The sequence below is a fragment of the Rhincodon typus genome, chromosome 33 (assembly GCF_021869965.1).
Source record: "Rhincodon typus isolate 14 chromosome 33, sRhiTyp1.1, whole genome shotgun sequence".
NCBI lineage: Eukaryota > Metazoa > Chordata > Chondrichthyes > Orectolobiformes > Rhincodontidae > Rhincodon > Rhincodon typus.
Window position 1 is genome coordinate 27,245,405 of NC_063364.1, and position 15,675 is coordinate 27,261,079.

The following is a 15,675-nucleotide window of genomic DNA, read 5'->3' on the forward strand; positions in this document are numbered from 1 at the left end:
TCTGATGAAGGGTCTAGGCCCGAAACGTCAGCCTTTCTGCTCCTATGATGCTGCTTAGCCTGCTGTGTTCATCCAGCTCTGGACCTTCTTTAATTTCTTATTCTCCCTACCCTACTTGTTGTGTACTGACAGAGTGCAGCTCAGTCCTCAGAGAATCCAAGTGTGTGTGGAGAACGGAGATCAAACGCTGCCATTCATTGCCCCATGCTGCTTCATGAGTCACTTCTGACCCGTATAAATTCACCAGCTGCTGGGCCCCACTCAGCATTCAACAAGAAGTCTAAGCAATTCTGTCTTGCCCACATGTTAATCTGCTCCATACCCTCATTGTTAAACATTAATGACAAAGCTGGAGCAGTCGAAGTGCGACAGTGTGTGGTTTTGGGGATTTGACAAGTTTTCACTCAACTGATGAACATCGCTCATGATAATTCCAACAGCAAAGAAAAAAGCAAACAGTATCTTCATATTTAATAGTGACTCCCCCTACCCTCTGGGCTGTAATGCGTTTTATTAATGTTGTTGTGAGTTGGTGCCGCATAGTAGGTGATGAGCTATTCTATGAAGTTGGGGAAACTGTGAATGCACTCTCAAAATGGATCGATTTCTAATGCTGACTGTACTGTCAAATTGAAGTCCAGCATTAATGAAGTCCTCCATTCTCTTCTGTTGTTCAGCCCCCTTTCCCAGGTAGACAGTAGGTCTTTAAGTATATGCTCTGGTTAATACCCTAACTGCTCTTCATCTTTGCATGGAGCATGCACCTGTCCACAGTTTCCACACTGAATTAGCTTAACATGTGTAAAATTAACACTGGCGGTTGTAAGAATGGCCTCTGGCCTCAGGTGTACAATGGGAAAACATGTTCGATGGATGTGGTGATGCCTCACTTGTTCAAGGAGCACCATTTGGTAACCTGGTGACGTTTTCGTACAGAGATCCAATTGATCTAATAGAATCCACTTGTACCTTGTCCTCGAAAGAATGAGCTGTTTTTCTCACAACGCAGCTTGAAGTTTGGTTAATAAGCACACACACTTTTCCTCCCCTTTATTATGTGCTCAATTGAAAGCAGAAGACTGGGACACCACCCTTTACAAGGGCTTTCATCAAATTGTTGTGTGTGGGTCTGGAAAAAGTTAATATTGAGAAGTGCCGTAAGCTCCACCCACTATGATGTCATCTGAACCGGTGGACAGAGCGGAGGATCTTGAAGGAGTGAGAGCCAACATTGGCTCCTCCTCAACACCTCTGTAGCAATGTCGATCTTGTCACTGCAAAGGTAGAATCATAGTCTTACCAGACCATAGGGCTGCTCTCCCATTAGAGAGAGATGACTGATGTTGGTTTAACCTGAGGGTCACTGCACCTCAGGCGAGGGGAGAGATTGAGGAAGAGAGCTCTTCACGGTAACCGCAGCTGGTGGGTGGATTGAAACCACACTGTTGGTGTCACTCTGCATCACTAATCAGCCAACTGAGCTAACTGGTAACTGTCCAGGTATATGCACAGTGCTGTCACGAAGGAAATGTCAGATTGCAAGTGGGGCGTATTCCCATGCAGCTTCTTCCTGTGGCTTTCTGGGTGGTAGAGGGCACAGGTTTGGAAAGTGCAGTCAAAAAGAAGTCTTGATGTGTGACTGTGTAGTGCATCTCGTAGATGATACTGCTGTTTCTGCCTCCGAGGTGGAGGGTATGAATGTTGAAGGTGTTGGATGGAGTGCCATTCAAGTGGACTTATTTGACCTGGATGTCCTAGCTGCACTCATCCATGCAAATATCACTTTCCTGATATGTACATGTTTGATAGGAGGATGGGCACTGAGAGTCAGGTCAAGAAGTGTGTTACTTGCTGCGGAATTCCCAATCTCTTGTCATCACACTATTTTACATGGCCAGTCCATTTAAATTTCTTGCGAATGTGTGAGTTTAGATATTGATTTATTTTGTGAAGTTTGTTTGGTGAAGCACTGAAAAGAAAGCTTCTTCTGCATAGTAAAGGCCAACAAAATATTAAAGGGTTGACACATGGTTAGTGGTGTGGCATTGTGATGTTACTTTGTGATGTTGTAGACTTTGCGTCACTCCTGAATTATACGCCTGGTCCGATACTCAACATTTTTCCCTCTCTGCTGATTGGAAGGCAATTGATGCATCTCTCTCTATTTTTTTTTTCTAATTTCAGAAGAAGTACCAGAGGACGAAGATGATTGTGCCCAGAAACTGCCTGAGGATCTTGCTGAGTTTGTCTCTGAACAGGTAAGTTGACATGTTTGTTGCAATGTAATGTCTCATGGAGAAATGCGAGGATTGCTTTTCACGTAGTGTGTGGCTTGCTTGATGTTCCTCATGTGAATTTGATTGTGGCTAATGGAATGACTTACTTCCTGAGGTGAAGACCGAAGTCTGGTACTCTGCAACATGCAACTGACTTTGGTGTGAGAGTCTTATTGGACAGTGTGGAGTGAAGCCTGAGTCAGCTGAAGACATGTTGAAGGGGGCTTCACTGGTGTAGCTTTCTCCAGATACATTAATTCCAAATACATACTAACTGCAGAGCTGAAACTGAGGTATAGCATGAGAAGTTTGTTATAGTGCATCAACTTTATCAAAACTACTGTTCAAAGCAGTAAATAGTCAGGACAGTGATTTGTCACATTTATGTCAAAGCGAAGCTGGTTTACTTTGAATTAAAAATGGGAAATTGTGGAAGTACTCGGCAAGTGGAGCAGCATCTGAGGAGAGACCACAGTTGAAGTTTCAGGTTCTGAGGAAGGGTCACCGGACCCAAAACATTAACTCTGATTTTTTCTTCACAGATGCTGCCAGACCTGCTGAGCTTTTCCAGCAGCTTCTGTTTTTTGTTCCTGATTTACAGCATCCGCAATTCTTTCGGTTTGTTTTTGAAGTTTCAGGTTAATGACTCTTCATCTGAGCTGGGAAACATTAGAGATGTGATCAGTTTTGATCAAGGATTGGCTAGGATAAGGATAAGCAAAAGGTCTTTGCTGGAGTGGAAGACGGGAGAGATTGAAATAAAGAGCTAGCCATTTAGATCAAAGGAAAATAGTGATGAGGCAGGAAAAGTAACATAAGATGTATCGAGAGCAAGTGTAGTACTGTCTGAAAGCAAAGACGAGAAAAACCTAAGCAAGTGAAGAAAAGGAAGTAAAATGGAATGGAGGAGAGGTCTGAATTAGTTGACCTCTAGTTTGAGTCTGCAAGGCTATAAAATGCTGAATTAAAGGATGAGCTGCTGTCCCTCAAGCTCACATTGAGTCTCACAGGGAATGGTGAGACAGGCCAAGGACAGACACCCAGCATGAGAGCAAGGTGAAGAATTAAAACCTTCAAGAGCTCAGAGGCCTGCTCACGGACTGGTGTCTCACAGTACAGTCTCCAGTCTGTGCTTGCTCTCCTCAGTGTAGAGGAGTCCACATTGTGAGCAGTGAGAACCACTGACCAAATTGTAGGATGCTCCAATTGCTGGTTCACTTTAAAGTGGTGTTTGGGGCTTTGGAAAGTGAGGAGTGGGATGGGGAAAGGGCTGGTACTGCATCTGCTTGTCTTTCATTGGAATGTTGTGTGGGAAGGAAATAGCGTTGGAGGAAAAAACAGTTTATTCAGCACTTGAAAAGAGGAGAGGCTAATGTTTAGGAGTAGCATGTGATGTTTTAACAAGCAGACAATTTAGTTGGTATATATGTTCTAGTTGTGTGGCTTTGTTTGATTAAGAATCTTGACTCACTGCACTTGTGTATGAAGAGCCACCATGCTGGAAATGATGCCAGGGAACTTGCCATCAGTTGTGAAAAGGTGTGCCAGTGTGAGTCATCCTGTCAGCTGAGGAATCTGGAGAAATGGGAAAAAAGGCATAGACATTATTGAAGGGTACTGTGACCTTCTACAGTCTCTCCCTGCCCAATCTCACTGAACCACACACCTTGCGTGACTTAAGGGAGAATGAGTGCCTCGTGGGCCATGATCCATGTTGGTCTTCAGCCCAGTGGAAGACTGCGTGACTAGAACGGGCAGCGGGATCCCAATCATACTGTAAAAGTCACCTTTTCAATTGGTTGCTGCTTCTCCTGCAGCTGGAACTTGAAACTGGAGCATAGGGTGTTTACAAGGAGCACATACAGCTGTTGGGCACTGTCCTGAGATAACTATGGGAGTGGCGTTTCATCAAACTCCAAACTTTCAGGAGATTTCCCCTCCTCCACTCAACGCACATCTGTTACACATCCTTAACCACCTGTTGTTTGTATCTTGTTCTATAAAACTATTCATGGAGTAAACACAAGAGTCTCGACTGACAGGAAAATGTTCTGAAACCCAATGGGGCTTGGAGCTGTTTTATTGATTAACCCCATATACTGTCAGGCGCCTTTCATTTCAGAGCTTGCTTAGTTCATCTTGTAGTAATTTGTAGTGTCTGCTTCAGTGACTTTGTCAAACATGCATCAACTTGCTCCTGGATTTAATCTTCAAACCTTCCCTTCAATACAAGAATTCTTTTTAATATAACAAGAAATTAAGATAAGTGGGAAGATGAGTGATGGCTGTTAATCAATCGATTAATTGATCTACATATATAAAGGCGGGGGGAGCGGTGCAGAGGGGTGTGGGCAGATTGCAGGACCTCCTTTGGGTCAGCTCCTGGGCCTGGCCAGGCTGGCTATAAACCGGTCCAGGCAGGGGCTGTGGAAGAGGTCATCTCTCTCATTTCTGACTACCTGCCCATCTTCTCTGGTTATGTTCGTGCCCAAGTGTCTTTGGAGAGGGAGCACAATATGCCCATCAATGCTTTCTATTCCTTTAGAGAGAGGTGGGCAATGTGGGGGAGACAGTGCTTTATTTCCTTCTCCAACTCCGATTTGATTTAGCCCCTTCCTGAGAGAATGAATTAAGTAAAAGGGAGGGTTCCTTTGGTGTAGTGTGATAGAGTCTCTCCCTCTGAGCTAGGAGGCCCCGTTCAAGTCCCACCTGATCCAGAGGTGTGTACCAACATCTTAATATATAACAAATGTATTTGAAGGGGGAATTGTTGAGACTTGGGGAGAGAACTATTGGACTTGTATAGTCGCTCAACTCTCTGCATAAGGCCAGTACCTCTATCAGTATGAATCCTTTAACCATACTTTTGGCAGAGAATGTCCCTCTGAGTAAATCTGAGGTTTGTTGCTACTTATATCGGGGATCTGCTGTCATAGTTCGTCACACTCCTCTGTCTTGAACCATCTTCAACATCCTGTTGTAGTTTGTCTGAGCCAATCTGGGAGTCCAGCTGTACCTGATTGACTCCAAACACTGCCTTTCACTTTGAGCTCTAGAAGAGATCATTGTAGCTTTTCAGCTCTGATCAACAGCCAAAATGTTGTAAACATTTTCTTTTCTGGATGTCAGCTTTTTAGCGTCCTTTTTCTTGCAATTTAAAGCACCAGTTTCAATTTGAACTCAGTGAGAAAAAATGTTTCCACTTCATTTGTCTTCTAAAACCACTTCATACTTTTGAAGATTTCTATTAACCAATGTCTTGGTCTTCTCTTTTTCCAGAGAAGGAAACTCCCAGAGCTGTTCATGGGTCAGCCATTGTTTGTTCAGTAGCATTCTAGTCGCTGGGTTAGAAAGCAGTGAAGGTCCAATTGGATGATTTGAACACAAAAATCCAGGCTGTCGCTCCCAGTGCAGTTCTGAAGGAGCCCTGCACTGTCAGTGACACCATCCCTCAGATGAAACTTTGCATTTCAACAGGGACTCAGTTTAAATGATCCCATGGCAAAGAAGAACAGGGGATTTCTCCCTGCTGTCCTGATCAATATTAAGCCACAACAAGAATCCCAACTTAATGTTGATGATATCTTATTGTAAATAGGCTGTTCTAAGGAGATTAATTTGGATTTTTGCTTTGAGTTGGAGGCGGGGGCATGTTTTCTGTTCTTGCCTGCTGTCCTGAAGTCATTGACATAAAGTGAGCACCTGGTGACTTTTTACAATGTCTCCTCTTTGTGAGGACAACATGTTGGAAGCAAATCAACATTATTGGGGTAATGTGTTATACTGCGGCTGACCGTGTTTTCAGCTAAGTCTAAACACCTGCATAGTCCTCCGAGAGTAAAGTCGAGCATATTCTCTCCTCTTTCTGTTTCCACCTTCTGTCTTGCAGTGGAGAGCATTATCGTTCAGACCCAACCATTACTCTAAGCAAAATCAACAAATACATTGCAAACTGGGGATTCAACCTGAGGCCTTTCTAGTACATTTTTGGACCCTAAGACTGTCTTCAGCCTTCAGCATGATGCACTATTTTTGCTGTTCTGGTTTATTTTGAGCTTCCCCCAATCCCTCCCCATCTCCTATGGTCAACAGAGACTGAAGTGTGAGTGAATTTTCTGATCAGTGAAAGTATCTGAATTAATTGCTATTTTGTAGTAAAATCAGATTTATAGAACTGCTAGATGACAGACAGGGCATGCCCCAGTGATCATGTCCTTTTTAGTTTCCCTGAGTAATCCTTTCCCCATCTGTATTCCCAGTCATTAATAAGGTGGAGTCATTTTAAATGACTGTTTTACTGTAAGTTGCTCACACTACTCCGAAGTCCATATGGGCTTGGCTAACAGCCCATTCATGCAGAGTCAAAATTTTTAACTCTTGTTTTCGCATCTTGCTTTCCTTTGCCGACTTTCAAGGTATGGATGTTCTTTGGTCTGTGACATCTTATGAAAATGAAGAGGCGTTCTTTCTGTTCCATATTCAAGTCTTGGCAGGCTCCAGAGTTGGAAGAGTAGTCCAAGGCAGAGATTAGCTGGGTTAGAGGAGATGAAAGGGGAACCAGTGGGAAATGCTTCTGTGGAGAAGACACAACACTGGGAAACCTGAAGGATAAACTCTAGAGAATGAAGTATTGTTGATAATATCTTGGCATCAGTCTTTCTTTTTCCAAGAGATCCAAATGCAGTCATGGCCATATTCCCTCAGTTTGGAAAGAGTGGAAGAGATGATGAGTCTCCTGACTGGCGTGAGGTGAGGGGGTATTTCTTTAACATTATACAAGCAAATTACTGCAGATGCTGGAACCTGTACTGAAAACAAAAATGCTGGAGGTCACAGTGGGTCAGGCAGGATCCATTGAGAGACAGCAAGGCTAACTTGTTGAGTCCAGATGACTCTTCATCAGAGCTGACATGAAGTTGGGAGGGTTGCAGCATTTATGCAATAGCTGAAGGGCTTAGAGGGGAGAAGAGTGGAATGCTGGGGGAGAAAGGATACTGATAGTTCAGATTAAGCTGCCCTCTCCCCGCTTCATGTCAGCTCTGATGAAGAGTCATCCAGACTTGAAATGTTAGCTTGCTTTCTCTCCATGGATGCTACCTGACTCACTATGATCTCCAGAAATTTTTGTTTTCTTTAACGTTACCTGAACTGTACACGTCAGAGATTTCATTGTCAGATCAGATCTAAATAAGGCTTTCTCCATCTCCTGCTGAGTTTCGATGGTGGAAGAGTATGGTTCTGACTTGGATTTCAGAGTTTCCTTTTTATTTCTGCTGAAAAATGTCTTTGTAAATACAATGAGCACATCTTTGTCAAGGCACAGAAAGTAACTGGAGAGGAAAGAATGAGCTCTTGGTGCCCAGTTTACATTTTCTGGAATTTCAGGGTGGTACACGTAATAATCAACAATTGTATGACCCAAAACCAGACAAAAAGTGACCTTGAAGTAAAGATCCTTGCCATGCCTGCCTAATTTCAACATTTTTAATACCTGTCTGTCTTTCAAACACTGTGTCCAGCAAGCAATTGACTTGACTTGTTGTCGGACTTAGTTTATCTGCTTGAAGACTGAGAAAACATTTGCATGGAGTGTAAGGACTGCAGGTCTCTTATCAGGAAGCAGACTCTTCTGAGCAGCAGAATCCAGTTCAGTCCTGTACAAATAGTGATGAGTGCAGCTCTTGACACTAGAGTCTGCTTATGTTGAACTTATTAACCGATGCCTGTAATAGAATAAACCTCATAGAACGAAGAGCTGCAGTTCTGGAGTAGCTGAAATTATTTAGCATTTCCTATGACCAATAGCAGCAAATTTTTCATGCTACTGAGGTCAGATAAGTGGCAGATGTAGAATCCAACTGTTCTGAAGGCCACGTTCGTGACATGATGGTGTGGATGATGGTGATCATAGCAACAGTTACTGACTGTCTCCTTAAAAGATGTCGGGGTGAAAGAAGGCCAGTCGGCCCGTCGAGTCTGCTCCGCCATTCAGTGAGACCATAGCTGAGGTCTGATGAGCCTCAACTCCAGTTCCCTGCCTTTTTCCCATAATCCTTCATTGCTTTGCTGATTTAAAATTTGTCTATCTCAGCCTTGAATACAATTAACGACCCAGCCTCGATAGCCCTCTATGGGGAGCAAAGACTTCCACAGTTTCTCTACCCTCTGAGAGAAGATGCTGGTTTAACACAGGCAATGACTGTGTAAAACAGAACCAAGGGAGAAGTGAGGTTGTTAACTAATTATAACAATCTGTCTCCATCAGTTGATCTGGAATAAACCTAAACATAATGTGTGACTAACCACATGGTGGTGTTCCTATTTATTATGGTCTTATGGAGCTACGGGAAACCAGAACTCCAAACTCAATGTTTCCCTTCCATTGCCAAGTATCAGATTACGTATATACTGTATCCTCAAATGTTGTTCCCTGAAATAAATATCTCATTTCCATTTGCTAACTACTTCCATGGTCTGTGAATTGACCACTCACTTGCTAGAATATTGGGCTGAACCATCTGGTTTTGGAGCCAGAGAGGCAGCTTTCTTAGTTGGGGTGGTGACATCCCAGAACTCCATTGGTTTCCCGCCTCTGCCTGAATTGGTTCTGGGTGGGAAGGTCCAAGCTTGATCTGCCAGTCCTACTATCAATTGAGGCCCTTTAAATGGCCGTCTAATGATTGCTTAAGGACTTCATCCCCAACAAAACCAGACCTGGGGCAATAAGGCAAGGATAAGGCTATTGGAACCTCCCCCCCCACCACCTCTCCCAAACCCTTCACTGACTCCCTGTGCCTCCTGCCCCTGCCCAACCACAGAGATACCACCCTCTACATGAGAAACGAAAGCATTTACTTGAGACCATTTACTTTTTCTGAAGACGGGTCCAGACCCGAAATGTCAGCTTTCCTGCTCCTCTGATGCTGCCTGGCCTGCTGTGTTCATCCAGATCTACATCGTGTTATCTCTACTTGAGACCTTGGTGCTCAGGATGTCTTGTGCCCTCCCAGCACCAGCCATGCCTTTGGCAAGAGCTGTCAACCTCTAATTGGCCAGAAACACCCATTGCGTTGGTTTTCTACTTTTGGGTCTGGGCTTCAGAGAAAAGCCCGGCACTGCCCTCGAAGCAAGCTGATTGGAGGAAGATGCTGTGAAACATCAGCAAGGGAGTGAGACTCCCTTCCGACACTGGAAGATGCCTTTCGTTATTTTGACAGGATTGTTTTAAATCATACCCGTTCTCACCGCATTTCAAATGCAGGTCATGTCTTCTGGTTGTTCCATTCTGTACAGAGTGAAATGGGTCACCTGATCTCATGTTATGTTTGTCTTCATTTTCCCATTTTCAGTGAGATCATGTCCATGCTGTATAATCCCCCCTCTCAATGTGATCCCTCTATTCCCCTTGGTAACTTTGTTTGCTATTTTCCTTAATCTTTCAGTGGATGCTTTTATCTTTTTCTTGTGCTGTGTTGATCCAGAGCTTTAACATGTGGCACCTAATGTTTAGCTATCTTCAACTAACTGCATCAGCTGTCACTCATGCAAACATTTGGTCAAAAGAAGCAGTCAAAGAATTTCATCTGTTTGACTGTGGATATAAAGTTACACCCACCAATTGTCACATCAGCTGCCTCAAAAGAAGAGAACTTTTGTCAACAAGTTTAAAAAGTTGTAACTACTGTGATGTTCAACAGTTGCAGTATCCCATTTTGATTATTGTCACGAACAACATTCTGAACTTTTGCATTTTTTTTAAATTTAAGGAGTACTTTAAGAGTTTTCTGGATACTTTGATGCCATGACTGAATTTTTTTGTGCAAATATTTGGAACTCACTTGAGTCAACTAAAGGTCCAGTTGAAACACTGTGACATAACGAAGAGATTTTTTTGTCCATCTTTCAATTTAGTTCAAAGAAATCTCATCCTTTTCAGTGCTTGATCACAAAGCTTCTCCTTTTTCTGTTTGATGGGAAATTTCCTGTGCATAATGTGCAAGCCTTCATTTCCCTGTTTACCAGAGACCTCCAGGAACCAATTTTCTTGTCAATCCCTCTGGTTGTGTGAAGGTCTCTGACTGCCAGCACATTTGTCTCCTTGACCTGTTGGAAACGACATCACATTCATACGTATGAAATTGCATAATCCTCTCACACTATTTGGATGCCCTAATTCAGTTCTCTCAAATCGGCTTCAAATTATTAAAATCACTTTTCAAGGTGATTTTTTTTTTTTAAGGTGTGCTGCTTGAGGTTCTGCAGACCAAAAATATCAGCATAATTCCTCAAGGTTTTGAAGTGTAAGCCACCTGACCATGTGTGTGGAAGGTTGTACCGATGTCTTTCAGATGTAACACGTTGTCAAAGTGCAAATTGATACCAAAATATTTTCACCCAAGTGCTTCAGAGGTACCTATCCAGATCATTTCCGTACGCTTTTTATGCAGAGAATTTCACGTTGTCAACATTTTTTTTTCAGTAAGTCACATTGAGGGCCAGTTATCTCAGAATCTTGTAACAATCTCATTCTCTGGATGGCATCTCCCATTTAAGATTGAGATGAAGAGAAATATTTTCTTGGAGGGCCTGCAGAATTCTCATCGACCAAGAGTAATGGAGCCTGGGTTATTGAATGTATCCAAGGCTGGGTTAGAGGGATTTTTTGACCGATAAGGCACTCGAATTCTGTGGGCAGATGGGAAAATAGACTTGAGACCACAATCATATCTCTTATGATGTTATTGAATGGCACAGCAGACTTGAGGGGCCCAATGGCCTACTCCTGCTCCTGACTCCTGTGTTTTGTTGTTAGGCGTTATCACTGCTTCATTTTCAGCAGGATTTTGTTTTGTCCTTTCAAAAGAGACTGTGATCCACTAATTTGGCTTCTAACCTCAACTGCGATCAGCCTGACAACTTTTTGTTGGCATTGCTTCAACAGGATTTAATTTTCAATTCCCATAAACGTATTAGCATGTCTACTCTCACAACAACAGCCTGTTCTTCCCGACATTATGAATTCTCCTGTAAAATCATTCAGGAGCTGAAAACATTCCAGTCATTGGGCAGCATCATCTGTCTGTCCCAACTGGGGATGGAAAGGCATTGAGTGATCTATGCATCAGTCTTGATCTTGCTCTTTTACGCTCCTTCCCTCTTGCGTTCCCCCCCCCCCCATTATAAATATTCATTTGCTTTGTTTCAGTATCTCCATCTAGAATATTCTGATGGGCATCCAAGTAGTTTGTCAATTCTGACACAATCTAGTATCTGTATAAGAAAAAAAATCAGCTGATAAATGAGAAAACTTTACGAAATTGAAACGGACTGTATAATGGTCAGTAAGTTTTCGGCTATCTTTAGACACAGCGTTGGGAGCAGTTGGGGAGCTTCCTACATTTGACCACAAATATATGGTTGCACCAGTACTTGTGTATTTCTAGTCACCCCATTGTTCAACTTTTTAGAGGTAATCTATTTAAGACATCCTTACCAGCTACCTTGGTTTGTAATTGATGCTGTTGTTATTTTGCTCGATGATGATGATGAAAATGTCCTGAATGTTTTGTAGCAGTCAGAGTCTCTATAAGTCCACATTTTTCTGTTCACCACATTAAATATGATATTTTGATTTATAAGTGACTTAAGGGGAAATTCTTGCCATTGATGCACAGCATGTCAGCTCAATCCAGTGCCACCCTCCTGCTAGGATCATAGGAACAGGTGAAGGCCATTCAGCCCCTTGAGCCTGTACTGCCTTTCAGTGAGATCATAGCTGATCTGTGGCTTAACTCTATATACTTGCCTTTGTGATAGTATTAAGGGATGTAGACCAGAGTCATACAGCCCAGAAACCAACCCTTCGGACCAACCAGTCCATGCCAAACATAAACCTAAGCTAAATTAATCCCACCTGCCTTCTCCTGGCGCACATCCTTCCAAATCTTTCCTAATCATGTACTTACCCAGATGTCTTTTAAACATTGTAATTGTACCCACATCCACCACTCCCTCAGGAAGTTCATTCCACACACGAACCAGCCTCTGTGTAAAAAAAAAATGCTCCTCGTGAGTTTTTTTAAATCTCTCTCCTCTCAACTTAAAAATGTGCCCCCAAGTCTTGAAATCCCCCAACTTAGGGAAATGACAACTACCATTAACTATCTATACCCCTCATTATTTTATAAACTTCTATTATATCTTTACTTAACAAAAAATTTATCAATCTCAGATTTAAAATTAATAACTAATCCTTAATGAAGCTGTTGTATGTCACAGTCAAGAGGGTGTCTCATATTTAAAAAGAGCTCCAACTGGAATCCATTTTGGGCTTCGTTATATTCAAGAGACTCTCAAAGACCTGACATCTGTCAGCAGAGATTAATTTCAAATACGTTAGTCTTCTGTGTTTCAATTTAGCTAATTATCTTGTGAGGAGTTGGATGTTTTATGCTCAAGATGCTTAGCAGTGAGAGCAGGGAGATCCTGCTTGCTCGAATTAACTAATTCTACATGAATGTAGAAAAAGCTCTGAAACAAACCCAGCCCCGAACGCTCAGTGAGTGATGTAGGCAATTTAATTCTCCTAGTGATAAGCTGGCAGAGATCGCAGTGGATCCTGGGATATTGCAGGTCATTGTGGATATCACAGTGCTCAGTAACAGCCTGGGTATTCTGTTGTCTATTGCCCACAATAATTAGTGATTGGCTGTTTGGTAGGTGGTCACGATATTACCACTTTTCATCCTGAATAGGTGACTTCCACTACCACCCAAGCAACCACTTCAGGCTAGACTTTACTTCAAGTTCACCTTCCATTTTTAGCTGTAACCAGCAAAATACTCCAAAAAATAAATTCTCCATTCAGCGTATACACTGCAGAGGTATTGTTTGTGAAAGTTATGAACTTACCCTAGAATTCTTGCATCTGCTCACCTTGCTGCCCTACTGCCTCAAATAATTTTCTATTTAAGCCATTCTCCACAAAAATGATAGTAATTTTTTTTTAAATTTTGGATTACGAAAGATCTTGCCAATTTAAAACCTTCCCGTTTTCATTAAAAGTCAGTACCAGTTTTCCCTCCCTTCACTCTATATCCCTGAGTGAAGATGAATGTTTAGTGACAAGTCTCCAGAGCCTGGTGGAGTTTGGGCAGTACGTTTGTTCGGAATAGAACATGCCTAGGCAATTAGCCCTGAAATTTACCCCATCTTTCTCATTCACATGCGTGCGCAGACAGGCGCACAGGCGCACACACGCGCGCACAGACTGACAGGCACACACACGCACACAGACTGACAGGTGCGCACAGACTGACAGGCACGCATGCGCACGCACGCGCGCACACGCATTGACAGGCGCACATGCACTGACACGCGCACGCGCGCACAGATTGACAGGCGCGCACACGTGCAGACTGACAGGTGTGCACATGCGCACACAGAAAGGCGCGTGCACACACAGGTGCGCATGCACACACACAGTCGCACACGTGCAGACACGCGCGCACACAGACTGACAGGCGCATGCACACGCGCGCACACAGACTGACAGGCGCACACACACACAGACAGGCGCAGGCACACGCACACAGACAGACAGGCGCACATGCACACAGACAGACAGGCGCGCACGCACACACACAGACAGACAAGCGCACACATGCACACACACAGACAGACAGGCGCACACGCGCACATACAGACAGACAGGCGCACAGACTCCGACAGACAGGCGCACCAACTGAGTTAAGCAGAAGGAAGGATGTTGTTTGCATTTTGTTGGCTAGAATCAGAATTTCTTTGTGCCTTGGGGTGCAATATTTTGTACTGTTGGGGGTGGAGAACAGTGGCCTTTGCTAAGGGAGACAATTTTCCATATTTAAGTCTGGGTAGTTTATATGTAAATAGTGTTTAATATTCTGAAAGTGTCATGTTTCAGTCTTTCTGAATTGAGTCATTGTTGAGTCTATAGCATTACAGTTACCTCCCAAACTCTGTACTTTTGCCAAACAGCAGGACACTGTTTCGGCAGGAATAATGTTATTCACTTAGTGACTAAAGCACGTTGGCAGCCTGTTAACTGGTCACAAACTGCCACGTAAACGCCTTCCCTCGGTGCGTTGAGTCTCCCTTTTCAAATCATTAACATATAAAAGAGTTAATTTAGTCGCTGAAATTAGAAGCGATCCATTCCTGACCCAAGATTTCAAATATGCTCCTGTGTGACAGTAGAAAATATTTTGCCATCTTTATCAACTGCATTTGTACCACTGTGGTTTCCAACTCTTGGTTAAGTCTGAGTGAGTGAGGGGATAAAGGGCTGGGGGGTGGACACGGGAATGTGCCCATTCCAACTCCCAGTTGCGCCCCTCATTGTCACTTTGTAATTACATACACCTGAAAAAGAGATCATTTGGCCCATCATTGCCTGTGCTAGTGTATCGAAAGAGATGTCCAATTTGTCCAACTCATCTGCTTTTTCTCCACTGCTGCAGAAATATCTCCTTTTTAAATGTTTATCAGTTCTGGCCCTCAACATAAAATTAGAAAAATCATAACTGGATGAGAAATCATTCTGCCTACAGGAGATCTTTCATAGAGAATGACATGGAAAGAGCTAAGCACTTCAGTTGGGAGGGGAATATAGATTCCTTTTCAATACTGATTGCTTCTACCTCTGTTGTGCCAGCATTTTGTGTTCTTTATTGTTCTTATCTTCTCAATTTTAAAGTAAGTGTTACATGTGAAAACTCGATTTTGTGTCCAGCCAAGTTATTCACTTTTATTAGAACTGTAAACTTTGCAAACAAATATCAATGGTCTTTACCCAACTTAATGAGACATTCATTGTGAAATAAGCTACCTCCCCAATTGAGATAAATGGCATCATTTTCCATGTTGACACGAGTTTTTCTTGTTGATTTTCAAAGACACATTATTTGCAAGTCTAACCAGTGAGTAAAGCTTCTATTTTCAAACTTCCTTCCAGTGCAAAGAAGCCAAAGATAGAGGTAGGAGAACTTGTGGAACTGTGAGCTCCATTGTTGTACATTCAGAGTTCATTCTGTATGTGTTCCACCAGGTACTGCTAAAGAAGACTTCACATTTGCGTTGTGTCCCATGTGAAAAATAAGTTTTTCATAATGAGGGAAAAAGAAGACATGTGTGAGACAAATTAGATGGAATTGGACTGCCTTAAGTAGGAAAAGTCCGGCATTAACCTTGAAGGCTTTGAAAGACTGGAGAAAATGACCATAGAGAAAGAATGGGATGAATTAGGTACTTCCTTCAAAGAGTCAGTACTGGAATGATGAACCAAATGGCAGCCTCCTGTGCCCTACTGTTCTTCTGTAACATGCTGTTAGTCCAGTATTATGTACTGCTTGGTCTAGTGTTG

The 15,675-nt window shown here is 42.8% G+C and overlaps 1 protein-coding gene across 1 annotated transcript in view; it reads left to right on the forward strand.

The window, feature by feature from the left end:
* LOC109910398 (A-kinase anchor protein 13-like) overlaps positions 1–15,459 on the forward strand; it is a 90,273-nt gene extending 74,814 nt beyond the window's left edge. The window contains exons 7-8 of the mRNA XM_048615749.1: positions 2,185–2,258; positions 15,361–15,459. Of these exons, the coding sequence (XP_048471706.1) occupies positions 2,185–2,258; positions 15,361–15,411 (125 nt within the window). The 3' untranslated portion in view covers positions 15,412–15,459. The remainder of the gene's footprint in view (positions 1–2,184; positions 2,259–15,360) is intronic.
* Positions 15,460–15,675: the final 216 nt, after the last annotated feature.